At 43.5% G+C, this 18817-nt stretch overlaps 1 protein-coding gene and 1 long non-coding RNA gene across 2 annotated transcripts in view; one reads left to right on the top strand and one right to left on the bottom strand.

The window, feature by feature from the left end:
- Positions 1-3253: 3253 nt before the first annotated feature.
- LOC310844402 lies at positions 3254-9311 on the top strand. Its single transcript, XR_014564086.1, has 3 exons — positions 3254-3377; positions 4815-7783; positions 7828-9311. It is a non-coding gene; the product is annotated as an uncharacterized lncRNA (long non-coding RNA).
- Positions 9312-9673: 362 nt separating this feature from the next.
- The window catches only part of ATOH8 (atonal bHLH transcription factor 8), a 40533-nt gene continuing 31389 nt past the window's right edge, over positions 9674-18817 (bottom strand). The window contains exons 3-5 of the mRNA XM_083738540.1: positions 13641-16097; positions 10746-13281; positions 9674-10308 (exon numbers count right to left, since the gene is read on the bottom strand). Of these exons, the coding sequence (XP_083594666.1) occupies positions 16092-16097 (6 nt within the window). The 3' untranslated portion in view covers positions 9674-10308; positions 10746-13281; positions 13641-16091. The remainder of the gene's footprint in view (positions 10309-10745; positions 13282-13640; positions 16098-18817) is intronic.

Below are 18817 nucleotides of genomic sequence, written 5' to 3'. Positions count from 1 at the left end.
CTTTGAGGGAAAGAATATTCCTTAAAATGTGCTTGAACGTTATATTGTGTACACAGCCATAGAGTCTGCGTGCAGTCCTATCCAGCTAATTTCTATCTAAAATCAGGTCACCCTATGCTGGTGTGGTCACTCTAGATTTTATGCTGATGTGGCACACAAAATTTCCAGCTGCTCCTCTGCAGGGTTGTCAAACAACACAGGAGTCCAGCTAGGGTAACTGTTTGGCAACATCATAATTTGTACCTTTGCATCATTCACTCCCTCCCTGGTTGGGTGATGCTTGTTACCGGAAAAATCCGAGGGATCCCTTGGACAAAACAAAGACACCAACCAGGATAAAAAGGTAAAGGTACCCCTGCCCGTAACCTGAAAGAATGTAACATGAAGCAAATGTAACATGAGGTATGAGTGTACTGATAAGTTCCCAAACCACATTCAGATCAATTATTATTTTCCCTATTTATTATTTAAATTCTATACATGCTATTTCAGTGTTCACTGAGTGATCTCCATCACTCTTCAGTCTCATTATTTGTATGATTTTGATCTGTACCTATTTCGTTTGAATTCTTATCAGTATATTTTTTAATGATTTCCCCCCCCCCACACACACACAACCACTCAAATGTTTTTTTAAAGTCTTGACAGACTCTGGGGTTGTGCGCCCATCTCACTCAAGAGGCCAGGGGCCAGCGCTGTCCGCAGACACTTCCGGGTCACGTGGCCAGCGTGACATCGCTGCTCTGGCAAGCCAGAGCCGCACACGGAAACGCCGTTTACCTTCCTGCTGGTAAGCGGTCCCTATTTATCTACTTGCACCCAGAGGTGCTTTCGAACTGCTAGGTTGGCAGGTGCTGGGAGCGAGCAGCGGGAGCGCACCCCGCCGCAGGGATTCGAACCTCCGACCTTTCGATCGGCAAGTCCTAGGCGCTGAGGCTTTAACCCACAGCGCCACCTGCGTCCCACCAACCAGGATAACTTGGAGCAAAACAGCAGCCTGTAGGCTTGGCCTTTATTGAACTGTTGCAACAGGGTGTTCCCCTCACTTGCAGCAGCGAGGAAAGACCCAGAAGAATAGTGTGCAAGGTCTTATAAAAACTTTTGAAATTCCCCTCCTCTAGGTCAAGCCCACCCCCAGAAACATCATGCATACATTACAGAAAGGAGGGGTTGAGGGAGGAGTTGTGGTGGTAACATCATGCATACATTACAGAAAGGAGGGGTTGAGGGAGGAGTTGGTGGTAACCTGAGTGTCTTGTCACCTGGCTGGTTCCTCCTTTGCCCTCCCCCCATGAGTCACTTCCAGGAGACAAAGGGGAGTTTGCAGTTTCCTAACACCCAGAGGGAAGATCTGATCATTGTCCTTTGTTTCAGTCCATGCTGAATCCACTCCCATATGCAAGTTCTTTGTGATCTTGATTGTCTTCTGTCTGGGATCATCAGGGTTGGCATAACAACTGGGTAGGGCTCCTGTGGATATGCTGGGATGGTGAAGGGATTATGGCTGACCAGAACCAAGCCATCCCCTTTTGATAGTCCTTGTCATATGGAATAAAATAAAAATGGAACAGTGCAAATCCAATGTATGGTTGATTTTTCTATGAATTTATAACAGAAGTGTGACGTATGTAGTGTGTGAGTGTGAGTGTGTGTGAAGTTTGTACAAACTGGATGATGGGGGGGTGTTTCCTGCTACATGCTTAAAACAACATCACCCTGAGTTCCATGATGGAAAAAATGTGGGATAAAATGTAATAAAATAAGTAAGTAAAAAAATCATTATTCCATTACTCTACAATTTATGCATATTCTTGTGTAGTTCTTTTTATGCAGTAGAACTTTTCCATGGCTTTTGTCCCCAGCTTCTCTCCTTACTTAATTCACTGACACTGATCCTCCAAGCAGACATGCTTAGAATCAGGCTGTTGGGCCACATTCCTATACCCAAGTACCTGGGAGTAAGACCCATTGAGTAGATAAGCATAAAACGTATAGCTGCAAAAATAGCAACAGTACTACAAACATGTATTTGACCCACCAACCAAAAATTTGGCTGAACAAGATTCAGTACAGTGGTACCTCTGGTTGCGAACGGGATCCATTCTGGAGGCCTGTTCGCAACATGAAAAGAGTGCAACCCTCAGCGGCGCGTCTGTGCACGTGCGGGTTGCGATTCAGCACTTCTGCGCATGACGTCATTTCACGTGTCTGTGCATGTGCGAGCGGCGAAACCCGGAAGTAACCCTTTCCGGTACTTCCGGGTCGCCATGGGATGTAACCTGAAAGAATGTAACATGAAGCAAATGTAACATGAGGTATGAGTGTACTGATAAGTTCCCAAACCACATTCAGTAATTCAGATCAATTATTATTTTCCCTATTTATTATTTAAATTCTATACATGCTATTTCAGTGTTCACTGAGTGATCTCCATCACTCTTCAGTCTCATTATTTGTATGATTTTGATCTGTACCTATTTCATTTGAATTCTTATCAGTATATTTTTTAATGATTTCCCCCCCCCCACACACAACCACTCAAATGTTTTTTTTAAGCTGTTCTTATTTTTAATCTGCAAGCCGCCTTGAACCCCTATTGTTGTTGTTGTTTAGTCATGTCAGACTCTTCGTGACCCCCTGGACCAGAGCACGCCAGGCACTCCTGTCTTCCACTGCCTCCCGCAGTTTGGTCAAACTCATGCTGGTAGCTTCGAGAACACTGTCCAACCATCTCGTCCTCTGTCATCCCCTTCTTCTTGTGCCCTCCATCTTGCCCAACATCAGAGTCTTTTCCAGGGAGTCTTCTCTTCTCATGAGGTGGCCAAAGTATTGGAGTCTCAGCTTCACGATCTGTCTTTCCAGTGAGCACTCTGGGCTGATTTCCTTCAGAATGGATAGGTTTGATCTTCTTGCACTCCATGGGACTCTCAAGAGTCTCCTCCAGCACCAGAATTCAAAAGCATCCATTCTTTGGCAATCAGCCTTCTTTATCAGCTCTCACTTCCATACATCACTACTGGGAAAACCATAGCTTTAACTATACGGACCTTTGTTGGCAAGGTGAGGGGTAAATAAATGAATGAATGAATAAGTAAGTGTTATTACAATTCGGTAACTATTCTCCCCCATTCACCTCCCACCGTAATTTTGGACATAGGCCCTGTTGACGTCAAGGCGGGGCTTCTCCGGCGCTGGTGGACGGAGCTTTTCCCATTGGCTGAGCCGCGAGGGACGCTGGCTGCACGGTCAGAGACAGAGACTGGCGCATGCGCTCTTGCGGGCTTCCCTTCTCTCGCCCGCCCGGCTCTTTCGGCGCCGTCGCTGCGGCGGTTCGTCGTCTCCCGCCCGGGCAGGGGCAGAAGCGGGAGGCGGCTCAGGTTTGGCTCCTCTCACGCCGTCCCTTTTGGGCCTCTCCATGGTGGCCGGGCTGAAACGCCTGAGGGGGGGGATAATGTGAGGGGGAGACAGTCTCTTCTTTCCCGCGCTTTTCTGTGAGGGGAAAACTCCCCCCTTGACTTTTTTTTTCGGGGGGGGGTACCTGGTCCATGGGGCGGTGAAGTCCCCCCTACACCCCGAAGGCGGAAAACTCTTGTCATTTGCTAAAAGTTAAACGGTAAAGCAGACACGCGACAAGCAGCCGGCGGGGGGGGGGGTGTCGTTGCCCGCCCCCCCTTTTAATCAAGTAAATGGTTATAAAATTTTAGGGTGAACGCACCTAGCAGACGCACGCTTCAGTCTTCCCAGCCTCCTAAAATGGAGGAAATGTTTCCTCCAGAAAATTGCATATTATTTTAGCCCACAGAACCATCCCCCCCCCAAAAAACCCCACACACGTCTTGGCTCTCCTAATGGATTATTTCCTCTGAAGAAGGAGATCTCGTGGAAGAAATAATAATAATAATAATAATAATAATAATAATAATAATAATAATAATAATTTATTTATACCCCACCCATCTGGCTGAGTCTCCCCAGCCACTCTGGGCAGCTCCCAATCGAGTTTTAAAAATGATACAGCATTAAATAGTAAAAACTTCCCCAAACAGGGCTGCCTTCAGAAACCTTTCCCCATAGTTCTTTCCCTTAGCAAATCCTGCCTTAAGGGCATATTTTGTGCATGAATGACCTGGATTCACAGACTAAAGTGTTTACCATCACAAAAGAATGGGCCAGGCTGCCCAGGTAACTCAATCCGTGTAACGTCATCATTGACGTACGTGTGATGCTTTTAGGGTGGCCTTTGGCTAAGGGGTTGAGCAACGCCAAAAGTCTACTTTGTAAAGACCCAAGAATTACCAACGATAGAAGAATGGCAGATGAAGATGATGGATTTTTCGGAGCTAGCCGACCTAACCGGAAGAGTCCGTGACCAGGAGGAGGAGGAGTATCAGGAAGAGTGGATTAAATTTAATGATTACTTAGTTAAATATGTTAAGTTAAATTAACTGAAAACAGCTTCAGATACTTAACTGGCTTAGGATTTTATTTATGTTTAGTGATGAAGTAATATGTTTAATTTCATAATGTGAAGATCTAAGGATGTTGACGTTTAAGTTAAATTTTATAAGAACGGTGATTTGGAAAACCGTTAAAAGGACATGCAATGAAATTCAGCCAAGGGAAAGCGAGGAAGTCACTTAACAATGTTAATAAGTGTAATTTTCAATAAGGCTATGATTTATGTTTGTCTTATGTGTTTGTTTGTAATGTTTTGAAAACCAATATTTTTTTTTTTGGAAAAAAAAGAAAGTCTTTGTAAAGAATATAAAAGATTCCTGCGCACTTTGTTCTTGGTCTCTCCCACCTCCTTGCAGGGTGGGGAAACCGTTGCAACAGGAAAATAAAGATCTGTCTTGCTTTCCACTGGATCCTGCCTCCACCCATTCTTCTCTGACTGATCATGGACTTAGGGGACTCATCAAGTCCCTTTGGGGAGCTAGGTAGCAAAAGCCAACCCCCCATTTTGTTTCTACAACGAAAATAAATAAAAATATTTAACTGGCCAATTGCATAGGAGATAGCTTGGTTCTGCCACCCAACATTATTCCTGGCTACTCCCATGCCCCAACTACAATTAAAGCCAAGGGGGAAATGCTCTAGTGCACAGATGGCGCTATTACATATGCTGCATGATTCCCGTTTCCCATATTTCTGTGTTTAGTGTGGCAGCGGCTGCACTCTGGAACTCCCTGCCTGTTGACATTATGTAGGTGCCAAAGTCAGGGTCATTTTAATCTCTATTAGTAAATGGGATTGTGGGTTTTATTATTTTATTTTACGGTCTTCTTGCATTGCAGAGGGTTGGACTAGATGACTTTCGTGGTATCTTCCAACTCAACAATTCTGTGATTCTATGTTGTATCTTTCTTGTAAACGGCTTTGAGGTTTTCTTAGAATCAAGCGGTGTTCAAATTTTATGAAATAAACAACAACAAAACATTCCACCTGCTTCTAAAAGGCCACAGATAATTCAAGGCCAAAGGCCTGGTTACAATGGAAGTAAGGTAAAGGGAACCCTGACCATTAGGTCCAGTCGTGGCCGACTCTGGGATTGCAGCGCTCATATCGCTTCATTGGCCGAGGGAGCTGGCGTACAGCTTCTGGGTCATGTGGCCAGCATGACTAAGCCGCTTCTGGCGAACCAGAGCAGCGCACGGAAACGCCGTTTACCTTCCCGCCGGCGTGGTACCTATTTATCTACTTGCACTTTGATGTGCTTTCAAACTGCTAGGTTGGCAGGAGCAGGGACCGAGCAACGGGAGCTCACCCCGTCGAGGGGATTCGAAACGCTGACCTACTGATCGGCAAGTCCTAGGCTCTGTGGTTTAACCCACAGCGCCACCCGCTGAATGGAAGTATTCAGTTGTAAATTAGGGGTTAATAAATTCTGGTTGCTTCATGCTTATTTAATTTAATTACACTTAATATATAAATTTAATATACCAGCCTTGAGTTCTCATGCTCTGGAGGGCCGGACACAAACCAATAGCTTGGAATGGTCTCCCTCAAGAGCCTGTGGGCTCTCTTTGGAGGTTTTAAAGGAGAGGTTGGATAGTCACTGATGCTTTAGTTGAGATTTCTGCATTTCAGGGGCTTGAACTAGATGACCCTCAGGGTCCCTAATCCCTGTGTGTTCCCTATCTGACTGTCAAGACCTATCTCAGCCCTAACCGAACCCTATCTAACAGTTTTAACTGCCAGGGTCTAGCTTTTAACTCTCCTTCCTCCTGACTGGATGGAACACTACCCAGCTCTGATTAGTTTCAAGATCTACAGGAGGCTGAGCCAAGGTCCACCCATCACAATATGGGATTGAAGTTTAGACCCTGTGGCAAAGGAAAATATTTGGGAAGCGCATACAACTCATAAAAGAGGTGGATAAGTTTTGTTAATGGGTGAATTTATTTTTAATTTATTAAATCAATATTCCATCCTTCCTCTGAGAGACAGAGAGAGTACAGGGGGTTCCGGTACAGACCAGCAGACACAGAAATGAGTTCAACTATCTAAAAACAATTATGGCATTATAACTATTCTGAAATAATCTGAGGGTGCTCCCACATTGAAATTCATGCCATTCATGTAAATTTTGCAGTGTTCACACTACACTGCAATTTAAATATAATCCCACCCACCCACGCATTAGATTTCCTCTGCAATGAAACATAGTCCTGGAAATTTACACATAATTTCCACAATAATATGTAAAGGAGCCAGAAGTTAACTCTGGGATTGCACACAAGTTCCTTAGGATCTCATATTGCCCACCCCGGCATTAATTATTTTTCAGGGTTTTCCTTTCCAATCAAATTTTCCTCTTGCAAGAGCGCTTTTATATTTAGCAAATGCCACCAGGTGGCACTGTAATACACCATCTCTGAACAAACCTAAAAATTACAGCAAACTTAAATAATACAGATATGAAAACTACAAGATTGTTAATTTTAATTTTTGTATTTTATAATGTTAAGAGTGTTTCACTAAATTACCTTACTTTTTTTCTCTTTATAACCAAAGATTAAATAACAAAACAAGTTATGTGGTATTTCAGATTTGAACCACTTTGTCAGATGTATGAAGTTTTCTCCTTACTTGGCAAACCATATTTGTGGTTACGGACATCAAAATAGTAAAAACAGGCAACAGTGATGCATCAGGTTTCCACGCATAGTCTAAATTATTTGAAGAAGGAAAGTATGGGATCAAAAAACTTCTTGCATAAAGTTATTTCTCAGTACATTTTTCTTACGTGATTTTCTCACTTTATCAGTTTTCCAGTCTTAAGTTCATTTCCCCACATTTCCAAATCAGTTTGCATTTTTTTTTAAAAAAAGAAAGGTCTCATGAAAATTCATCAATATTAAAGAGATTCCCCCCCCCCTTAAAAAAAATATGCAAACCATATTTTTCCTAACTATATATTTTTTAATGCTGCTTTTGCTAATAATTTCCTTTTTATGCATACTTTACTTGGATGGAGAACTACCCGTACATTGCAAAATAGAGAGAACTGAATTTCAAAGGAATGCTGTGTTTCGGTTCATATCTTGTTTTGAAAAGTGAATTAAGTTGGTTTGCCTTTAAATGTGAAATGAGTCAAATTTCTCCCACATTCGCTAGTGGCAAGTCAGTCACCCCAGATCATTAATCCAAAATGTTTACTTAATTATAACAATTGAAATAACTCCCTTTGTGGGATCAAACTGTTTTTGAAATACATCAATGAGCCACTAGAACTCTTTGCTTTCTCTGATACTGTTGAGCCATAGGAAAAATTACGGTAGTTGGGATTGCAGCTAATGGCAAACAGAATCTGAGTCCAGATAGGTGGCAACACACGCTCAGGCCCTTTCTGCAATGGCTTCCCATTTCTGGAACACGCCTCCGGGAAGCTCACTTTAGGCACCAGGCAAAAACATCCCTTTTAAACCAGGCCTTTGCCTTTTAACCATCTACGGCCGTTTTGTACGGGTGGGATGTTTTAATGTAGTTTTACATATGCAAGTTTGAATCGTTTGCATCATCCTGTGTGGCTGAGACAGACAAAACTTCCCTATCACTTGAAAATGCAGTATTTTTCAATGGAGGTAACTTATTTGGGTGGAAGTTATCAAGTGATGGTTTTTTAAATGCAAGTGTTAACCAGCCCTAGAACCAGTAGCGATCAGTTGTGTGGTCCTGGCAAAATGGGGTTTGCTCACATGCCTCTTCAACGCAGAGGGTTGCTCCCGGTTTCTGGGAGGCAGAGGTGAGGTGCGGGGAGGTCAGCGCAATGTGATTGAAGCCACATTGTATAAGCACCACACTGATCTATGCCTTGTTCCACTCTTAGGAACCAGCAGCAAACCTACCACATATAACACTTACTGAAACGAGTAGGAGTTTGACAATTTTTAAGCTGCCTCCAGCTTCCATTCACTTAAGAACACCTAAACATTATAATGTATCTTTAAATGAGGAGTCATTTACAGGATCACTGTTGATTCCCCCCCCCCCCAAAGCTGGCAAGGCTCATTGGACAGCAACAAGAAACTGTCTTTAGTGTCACCAGTCCAGTCGAGGGATGCTCTGCCAACAGAGATTCAGCAGGCGCCTTCTGTTCTAACCTCTAAATGCCTGTTGAAAACCTTTCTATGCTGCCAGGCTTACACTGGCAATTGAAATATCCCTTTGCAATATTTGATCTCTGGTTTTCAATTTTTATATGTTTCTATTTTATGGTTTTATGCGTGGTTGTTGTAATGGGCTCTAATTTTTTATGAATGGCGGCAAATAAATGTTTTTATAAATAAATAAAAGAGATATTCAAGATTGTCTTATCTCTTGCATTCATCTTTCTCTCCAAGAGAACTGTGACAGGAGTTGCAAAGCCTTGCAAACCCCCAGTTAGTGACTTTCCATCCACCCCCTCTCCAGATGCATAGCTATAGGTCCTTTTGGGACCGATGTTACTATGAGGCATATTGAGCTTTTCGCCTCTGACAGTAGATTGGGGAAGGTAGTGGAAGGAGTCTGCTGCTGCTGCTGCTTAAGTCCCTGGTAGTTGCAGCTGGCTGGCTGGCACCGTGTCAGACTGTGGAAGACCACCGGTAGGTCACTTGTCTTTTAAGTGCTGTAGCTGTCATTCAGAATCAGCTGTCCAGCCAATGGCATTCAGCTAGACTAGCCAGCAGCATTGGAGCAGGCAGAAGCTGGCCGTGCAAAGGAGAGGTCTTCTACAAGTCTCACAGGACTTTGGGCCACTACTCTGACAATACAGTGGGTGCAATAAGCATTGACTGCTGCCACTCCATGGTGTGTGTGTGTGGGGGGGGGGTTTCTGTTGCAGGCGGCAAAATGGCTTGACATGTCTTTTCTGCACCTCTGAACTGACTGGAGTGACACTTAGATATGGCAGCTTTTCCTGATTTTTCCTGTGTTTTAAAAACAACCAGTAAGGGAGTAGACTGGATCTGTTGATTTCAGAATTTTAACTGAATCTGTATAGGATGTGCTATTTAAAAGTATTAAGTGGGTTTTATCTTTGTAAGCAAACACGTTTGACTGGACTAGACTTCATAAACTATGAGTTGTGTGCTAATTAAGTCCTTACCCTGTAACGAAAGCTCATTTTTCAATAATATTTAAAGGTTCCATATTTCTAAAGGAGTTCAAGAAAGAAAGAAACGATCCATTTAAATGGGATATGACTTTATTCATCACTGCACTGATTTTCATGGAATTTCTCTCTCACACAGAGACAGAAGTTGTATATGCAGGATTTTAGTATTTCCTCTCCGGCTCCAACTTCAATTTGAAAGACTATAAAAGTTTGACTGGGTTCCAGTTGTGCATGGTTTGCTGGCCTCTGCTATGCAGCAGAGGCAAAGCAAGCCACATATTAACAGGCATGCTGTAAATCTTCAAGAGGAGTGTTTCCTTTCTTTGAACAGAACTGAGTTGTGGTTTCAAATTCAGGAAGTCTCCAGTGAAGAGGCCTATTTAATGTTGCATAGAAACCAGTGGCCCTTGCATGTGAACAGTGCAATTTGCTCATCCTTCTTCGTAACAACCTAGCATCACCTAGGTGGATGCTTACTCGGCTCGGAAGGCACGGCTGGTATGGAGCTGGACTGAGTTTTTGTGCCTCATCTGCCATGTCTTGTGATGAACTGGATTCATCCTACCCCGTCTTTTTCATTAGGCTCCAAAATCTGACTCCCCCCCCCCCCTGGAAAACACTTTGAAAACACACAGCACTTACCTGAATGAAAAGAAATACACGGCTTGCTTGAGAAACCAGCCATATTTAAGTTTTAAATTAGTTTGCTTTGTTGTTGTTGTTTTTTAAAGTGCAGTATTGAAAGAAAAAAGTGAGAGCTGGACCATAAAGAAGGCTGATCGCCGAAGAATTGATGCTTTTGAATTATGGTGCTGGAGTAGACTCTTGAGAGTCCCATGGACTGCAAGAAGATCAAACCTCTCCATACTGAAGGAAATCAACCCTGAGTGCTCACTGGAAGGACAGATAGTGAAGCTGAGGCTCCAGTACTTTGGCCACCTCATGAGAAGAGAAGACTCCCTGGAGAAGACCCTGATGTTGGGAAAGATGGAGGGCACAAGGAGAAGGGGACGGCAGAGGACGAGATGGTTGGATAGTGTTTTCGAGGTTACCAGCATGAGTTTGACCAAACTGCGGGAAGCAGTGGAGGACAGAGGTACCTGGCGTTCTCTGGTCCATGGGGTCACGAAGAGTCGGACACGACTAAACGACTAAACAACAACAACAAAATTGAAAGAAACAAGGAGCAATCCAACCAAACCTAAGCATTACCAGTTTGTAAAATATGCACAGTGCTTATCTTTGAGCCGATTGTGAACTTGTGAATGGATTACGTTTGAAATATGTGCTACAATACATAATCTTAAACTGGTTTAAACCGTCAGGTAGGTAGCCGTGTTGGTCTGAAGCAGTCGAAATATATTTAAAAAATTGTCCAGTAGCACCTTAAAGACCAACTAAGTTTGTTCTTGGTACGGTACTGAAAACTATGGAGAGATCTGGTCTGAACAGAGAGATTGGATTTCTGTCTCATTACATAAGCTAATCATCTGCATACTATCCCTTGCTTTTTCCTGTAGGTCTACTTGCAGTCATTAACAGTCGTCAACAGGCTTACCATACCCATCTCATACTACCCTCCTGAAAAAACCCCACCCCACCCTCCCACTAGATATAAGGGTCTGGTGACTTCTGTTTCAGTGTATCTGAGGAAGTGTGCCTGCACACAAAAGCTTATACCAAGAACAAACTTAGTTGGTCTCTAAGGTGCTACTGGTTTAAACCTGGGGAAAAGTGTGTTCTCGGGGACTGGTGGGGCAGGACCAGAAGAGGGGCACTTACTGGGAATCCTGAGCCCATTCATATTGGTTCTATGGCCTGGCAGCCCAGCAAAAAAATGTAATTTACAGTAGACGTCAATGAGGACGGTGCAATCTTCAAAAAGTGGGTCCGCACTCACCTGAGATCCTCACCCAAACTGCTCTGGCTGTGTGACCCAGCAGTCTGTTTTCAGTGATTTTGTCTGCTGCATCAGGTGGACAAATGCCATTCTATATGGTTTATCAGAATCAAACTTCTTTGAGAACATAGTAATTGAATCAGGTTCAAGCACAGATTGCCATGACCTGGTAGTATAGAATTTTGGCTATATTCCTCATAAAGATTGGTTTCCAGGCCCTTGATCATATTTGTTGCCCTCTTCTGCACACATTCTAGCTTATCAATATTCATCTTAAATTGTAGTGCCCAGAACTGGACACAGTATTACAGGCAAAGTCTGTTCAAGGCAAAATAGAGCAGGATTACTGCTTCCCTTGATTTGGACACTACTTCTGTTGATGCAGCCTAGAATAGTATTCACTTTTTTTGCTGCTGCTTTTGTTGTCTCATGCTCAGTTTGTGGTTTACTGAGATCCCTTGATCCTTTTCACATGTACCACTGGCAAGCCAGATGTCCCCCATCTTATATTTGTGCAGCTGGTTCTTCCTGCCTAAGGGCAGAACTGTACATTTACGTCTTGAAATTCATTCTGTTAGTTTGGACCCAGCTCTCCAATCTGTTAAGGGCATCTTGAATCCCAATTCTGTCTTCTGTGGTATTAACTACCCCTCCCAGTTTGGTGTCATCTGCAAATTTGCTGAGCATCCCCTCAATTCCTTTGTCCAAGTCATTTATAAAGATGTTGAACAACAAGAGGCCCAGGAAGAACCCTGCTGCTCCCCACTTGCCACTCTTTTGCAGAATGATGAGGAACCATTAATGAGCACTCTCTGGGTTTGGTCAGTCAACCAGTTACAAATCCACCTAACAGTTGTTCAACCCACATTTTATCAGCTTTTCCGCAATAGTATCATGGGGGACTTGATACCCTACACCCATAGCATTCCCCAGATCCACCAAGCTTCTAACTATGTCAAAAAAAGAAATGAGTTTCATCTGACATGACCTGTTATTCAGAAACCCATGCTGTGATTTCACATCCTTTTCTAAGTGTTCACTGTTTAATCATCTATTCTAGGACCTTTCTTGGTATTGACATTAAGCTGACTATAGGTAGGAGTAGGAGGAGTTATTATTATTAAAATTTATATATGTGCAGAGTCTTCTCCCCCCCTCCACTTTGAAGATGAGGACAACACTTGCCTGCCTCCTGTTCTTCAAGAATTATCAAAAATTATGGACATAGGCTCTGAGATTACATCCGCAAGCTCTTTTATTACCCTAGGGTGCAGCTCATCAGGCCCTGGAGATATGAATTCATTTAAAGCAGCCAGATGTTTCCTTACCACCTCTCTTCCTATTTTGGGTTTCAGGTCGCTCCTTGCATCATTTATTATGTTATCTGGTTGGGGATTGCTTTCCTTTTGGAAGGAACGGAAGCAGGCAAAGTAAAGTGTTTTGCAGTTCCACCTTCTCTCTGTCACTCAATAGTATTTGTCCATCTTCTACACACAGAGGACCTAATACTTGCTGGTTTCTCTTGTTTTGAACATTGCCAAAGAAACCTTTTAAATTATGTTTAACCTCTCTTACAAGCTTGAGTTCATTCTTAGCTTTGGCCCGCCTGACCTTTTCCCTGCAACTGTTGGCTACTCGTGTGTACTCTTCCATCATGATTTAACCCTTTCTTCCATTTCTTATACATGCCCTCCTTACATCTTAGTCCACCTGTAAGCTCTTTATACAGCAACACTGGTTTCTTTAGGGACCTACCACTTTTCTTTCTCACGGGAATTGTCTGTACAGTGGTGCCTCGCTAGACGAAATTAATCCGTTCCGCGATTCTCTTCGTCTAGCGGTTTTTTCGTCTTGCGAAGCAAGCCCATTGACAGCTTAGCGGATTAGTGCTAGAGCTGTCAAGCGGCTTCCAGTGATCAGCTGTTAAGCGGCTTATCAGCGGAACAGCTGATAAGCGGCTTAGCGGCTTAGGAAAAGGGCAAAAAAAGCAAAAAAAAACCGCTGGGGGACGCAAGATTTTTTCGTCTTGTGAAGCAACCCCATAGGGAAATTCGTTTTGCGAAGCGCCTCCAAAACAGAAAAACCCTTTCGTCTAGCGGGTTTTTCGTCTTGCGAGGCGTTCGTCTTGCGGGGCACCACTGTATTTATGACTTCAATATCTCACCTTTAAGAAACTCCCATCCATCTTCAACCCCCTTCTCTTTTGAGTATTTCTGACCATGGGACTTCACCCTATAGTTCCTTAAGCTTTTTGAAATCAGCCTCCTCAAACTCCAGGGTGCATGTCTGACTACATTCAGTTTTCCCTTGCCTGTGTATAGGGAAACTCAAGAAGACATGATCACTTTCTCCCAAGGTTCTGTCTACTTTTAGCTTATCAGTCAGTTCCTTCCTGTTGGTGAGGACCAGGTCCAAGAGAGATGACCCCCTTGTTGCTTCTTCCAAATTCTGGGAAATCGTTAGCAAGGCAACTGAGGAATTTGTTGGACCTTACATTCTTGGCTGCGTTTGAGTTCCAACAGATATCAAAATAGTTGAAGTTTACTATTGCTACAAGATCTCCCCTCCTCCCTTCCTGTTTGATCAATTCCATTTGAGCAGCTTGTACTCCTCAGCTTCTACATTCCAGTCCCGAGTCTCATCCCACTAGGTTTCAGTAGTGTCTTCTGGGCCATATTTACCATTCAGTATTAAGAGCTCAAGTTCTTCTTGCTTGTTTCCCATACTCTCTGCATTTGTGCAGAGACAACACAAACCATGAGTCATTCCTCTGCACACTGCTTCCTCCTCCATAGGGAGTCACCTGCCACCACCACATGTCTCTTTTCCTTCTCTGGGAAGCAGCAGAAATCACACTGAACCTTCAGCTGCCACCTTGGTGTGTTCTGAGGTCTGCAACTGCTGTACTTGCTCCTCTAGCTGAGAACTGGTGTCCAAGGTGAGGGCTTGGAATCACTTTTGTAGCTCTAGAGACACTCCTGACAGTCCAGCTTTTTTGTCCTATTCCTCCAGGGGTTTATCTCTAGTATTAACCCACCATCACCACGCCAGAGGGAGAAAGTATGTAGAAGCCCTTCAGTGCAGTGAAAGTGGTGGATATCAACTGAATAGTCCAGAATTCTGCATTTTAGCTTAGGCTTAAAGTGTAGGATATAGTCTTGTTCTAATACAAGAGTAACTTACTTGGTGATGTCTCCCAACCTGGTAAGAACAAAAAGGCTAGTTTCAAACCCATTGCATTTTGTAAATCAATACCCAATTTATACTGAAATAACAGAAACCCAAATTTAACTACTTCGTACAACCATTTCATTTGACTTCAAAAGGCCATATTATTTGACTGTGAGACTGAATTATATTCTTCCTTTTTAGCAGACGCCTTATGTATGACATGAACTATTTATAATGCCTGCTTACTCCAAGTGAGCTTTTTCTATACCTTTTTTTTACTTCAATTTGAAGTGAAAGATACAATATAGAATTCAAATGCCTTTGCATTACATGTGTTTTTAAACATTGCTACATTCCAAAATAGGACTTGACAAACAGTTTTGGAATAGTTCTGCTACTTTACATTCTTGCTCTTTATCCTTTCTTTTCTTTTCTTTTCTTTTCTTCTTTTTTTGGTATAAAGGTTAATACATTGGGTTAAATGACATGTTTAAAATATGAAAATATGTTTCCTGTAGTTAGCAGTTCTCTTTTTTGTCACTATTTTACTCCCTGTGTGTGTCTTTGTGTGAAAAACTATCAAAGAAACAGAACCTTCCTGCTGAAAGTAAGAAAAATCAATAATTTTGGAACAAATGTTGGTATGTCTTAGCTGTTTCCTCCTTCAAATCCTGGTTTCAGTGCTTCAGAAAAATCCATTCAAATGGATGATTAAAAAATAATAAAGAAAGATTTATGAAGTATGATCTGGGAGTGATAATGGCATTATATAAGGGAATGTTGGGAATTTTTCTACTCCAGGACGGTGTCATATAAGTAAAAAACAAGACCCTGATGTCACAGCCCAAAGCACGTGTCCACACACATCAGGAATCACAAGCATACATCAGGTGTACATCATCCGAATGTACCCATTTGTCTGCATTTCATCGCTTCCACTGGGATTTAAATCTCCATTCACTTCCAAATGCAGACGGAAGACGCATTTCAATGTGCATTCCATTGAAAGTAATCAACGACTCCCACAGCAAATCTGGTTCATGCTGATGGCTCCTGATACATGCAGAGGACTGCTTTTGCTAGTGGATCATATTCATTATATTGAGTGACAAGTGTATAATCTCCACCAGATCTTTGGCATTTACAGTGAAATCGCAGTACACTATATTGCTGGGGGTAATAATTCCTATGGAAGCAAAGGGGGAAAGTGCTCAATACATTGCACATACTAGACTGTGGTTGGCTTAAGAAGAGAATGACGTAAGAAGAAAGCATCTGCAACTTCTGGGATGGGTTTCTCACATCCAGAGAGTTCTCGTTGGCAGTCTTCATCTTAAGGAAAGATTGTGTTTTCAGTTGGACAATGTGTACTATGACAACATGGAATGGGACGGTCACTGGATTCACCCTGTTCAGTTGTTACTCCTAGAGAAAAAAAGACATTTTATTAGAACATCTGACAACCAAGTAGGAATCACTCTTGATTCTTCGATTGACTAGAAGGATTATTTTCCTAAGTGATAATTTTGATTACAGTGTGTGCAGGTAGATGTAACTGAATGCTGTCTAGACAAGCATCTAAGAAGAAATATTATGGTGGCCCAGGAAGAAAAGTAAAAAATGATTATGGTCACAGTCTTACTTTAAATTCATGGGATGTAAGAGTATTTTAAGAAGCACGAGCGGCTGCAGAAAACAGCAACCACATGTTGAGTTCTCCCCTTTCCTGCTTTGTAATGTTTACTGCAATTTATCCCATGTCTGATTCTTCTATTGATTAGAAAGATTATTCTTCCCATGTGATCAGCCTCTCTCTACCTGAGAACTGAGAAGCAGCCAATTTTTTAAATAGATCCAGGAAACTATAGAGTGGTTACCTTAAGGTGTCTTCTGGGAGAACTGGTGGAAAGCACTGTCAAATATAAAAAATACCAAGCATATAGAAGAAGTCTTGCTGAAGCAGAACTAGTGTTCTGCATGGCTTCTGCAAGAGTAAATCCTCCTTCACCATCCTCTTAGTTCCCTGGCAGGGCTAAGAAGTGCATAGATGGAGGTGACCCAAGTTGAAACTACACACTTAGATTTTCAAAAATCTTTTAACGAAGTAGCTTACCAAAGATTCCTGAATAAACTTAGCAGTCATAGACTAAGATGAGAGGAACTGGGTAAGTAGCAGGAAGCAGAGAGTAGGACAGGGAATTAAGAAGTGGAGTCCCCCAGCAGCAATATCGGGATATGTGTTTTTTTAACTTATTCATAGAGGGACATGGGTGGCGCTGTGGGTTAAACAACAGAGCCTAGGACTTGCCGATCAGAAGGTCGGTGGTTCGAATCCCTGCGATGGGGTGAGCTCCCGTTGCTCGGTCCCTGCTCCTGCCAACCTAGCAGGTTGAAAGCACGTCAAAGTGCAAGTAGATAAATAGGTACCGCTCTGGCGGGATGGTAAACGGCGTTTCTGTGCACTGCTCTGGTTCGCCAGAAGCGGCTTAGTCATGCTGGCCACATGACCCGGAAGCTGTACGCCGGCTCCCTCGGCCAATAAAGCGAGATGAGTGCCGCAACCCCAGAGTCGGCCACGACTGGACCTAATGGTCAGGGGTCCCTTTACCTTTACCTTAAATGATCTAGAGCAGTGGTTCCCAATTAGGGGTCCAGGTACCCCTGGGGGTCTGTGGAACACAGCCAGGGGGTTCGCGGCACCATCTCCTGCCAGGGACTCACTTATCTGGTTAATTGCAGAGTGAAAGCCACAATAATAATCCAGCCTCTGCTCATGACCAGGGCCTGCTTGCTGGCAGGGGAAAAACTTGTGAAAAGAGTTGCTGGATGGTAAGGGGGCTGGGATTGGGCAAAAACCTATGACACAGTTTCTTAGGGCTCTTGCGACTGGAGGGAGGGAGGGAGAGCGCCAACGGCTTGCTCTATGGGGTGGGTTCACTTGCTTTATCATTTTGAAAATGTAAGGGATCCCTTCCCCTTGCTCTCTACTTTTTAACTGAAAATAACTTCTAACTGCTTTCAAGGACTATGAAGTTTAGAGGACTCTCCCACTGCTTGTAGATGGGGTTCTCAGCGAATCTTGCCTTATGAGTATGGGATTCATGTCTCATCTTGGAAGTCCAACGGGAAATAGCTAATCCAATTACCACTATGATTAGTGTTATGTACTGAAGTTCTCACCCTGGGCCAGCAGGGGGATACTGTAAATAGTTTTCACTCAGGTCCACATATGCAAATAAGGGATTGAAAGTGACGTTCAGTGATTGGATAGTTACAGAAAATGGTTACTGTTGCGTTCTAGTGGAGCTCTATATAAGCAGGCTGGCTGAACCCTTCAGTTCAGTTCTGTTCTGGCCTGTGACTAAACAAGAGCTGTGTGAAGAATCGCTGTGTCGTCTGATATGTTCACCCACAACTTAACAATTAGCACAACAGCTCACCCTCTGATGATTTACGGTAGTTTAGTGCTAGGGCTGGGCGATAACTTTGTTTTCAACATCGTGAAATACCAGCAGCTAAATACTGGTATATGCTGATATATCGCGATGACTGGAATTTATCTTGGCAAGGAAGAAGCAGCCGAGACACATGGCCCAGTCCTACACAGTGAGTGAGTCCCGATGACTCTCAGACTTATGTGCAAGCGAAGGAGCATTGGGGCTTCACTGAACTGCTCAGCTGGGGGGTGGAAGAGGCCTCCCGCCCCTCAGCTGAATGAGCCAGCAGCGGGTTGGGGGCTCTGTTAACTGCTCAGCTGAGGGAAGCGGTAACCATGCACCTTTCAGTGGAGCAGTTTCATGCAGCCCCCATCCTGCTGCCAGCTCATGGTAGCCGGTGGTGGTTTTAGGTAAAGGTAAAGGGATCCCTGAGCATTAGGTCTAGTTGTGACCGACTCTGGGGTTGCGGCGCTCATCTCGCTTTATTGGCCGAGGGAGCTGGCGTACAGCTTCTGGGTCATGTGGCCAGAATGACTAAGCCGCTTCTGGCGAACCAGAGCAGAGCACGGAAACGCCATTTACCTTCCTGCCGGAGTGGTACCTATTGATCTACTTGCACTTTGACATGCTTTTGAACTGCTAGGTTGGCAGGAGCAGGGACTGAGCAATGGGAGCTCACCCCATTGTGGGTATTGGAACCCCCGACCT

The sequence above is a fragment of the Podarcis gaigeae genome (assembly GCF_964106915.1).
Source record: "Podarcis gaigeae genome assembly, chromosome: 5".
NCBI lineage: Eukaryota > Metazoa > Chordata > Lepidosauria > Squamata > Lacertidae > Podarcis > Podarcis gaigeae.
This window is presented reverse-complemented; position numbering and strand designations above follow the sequence as displayed.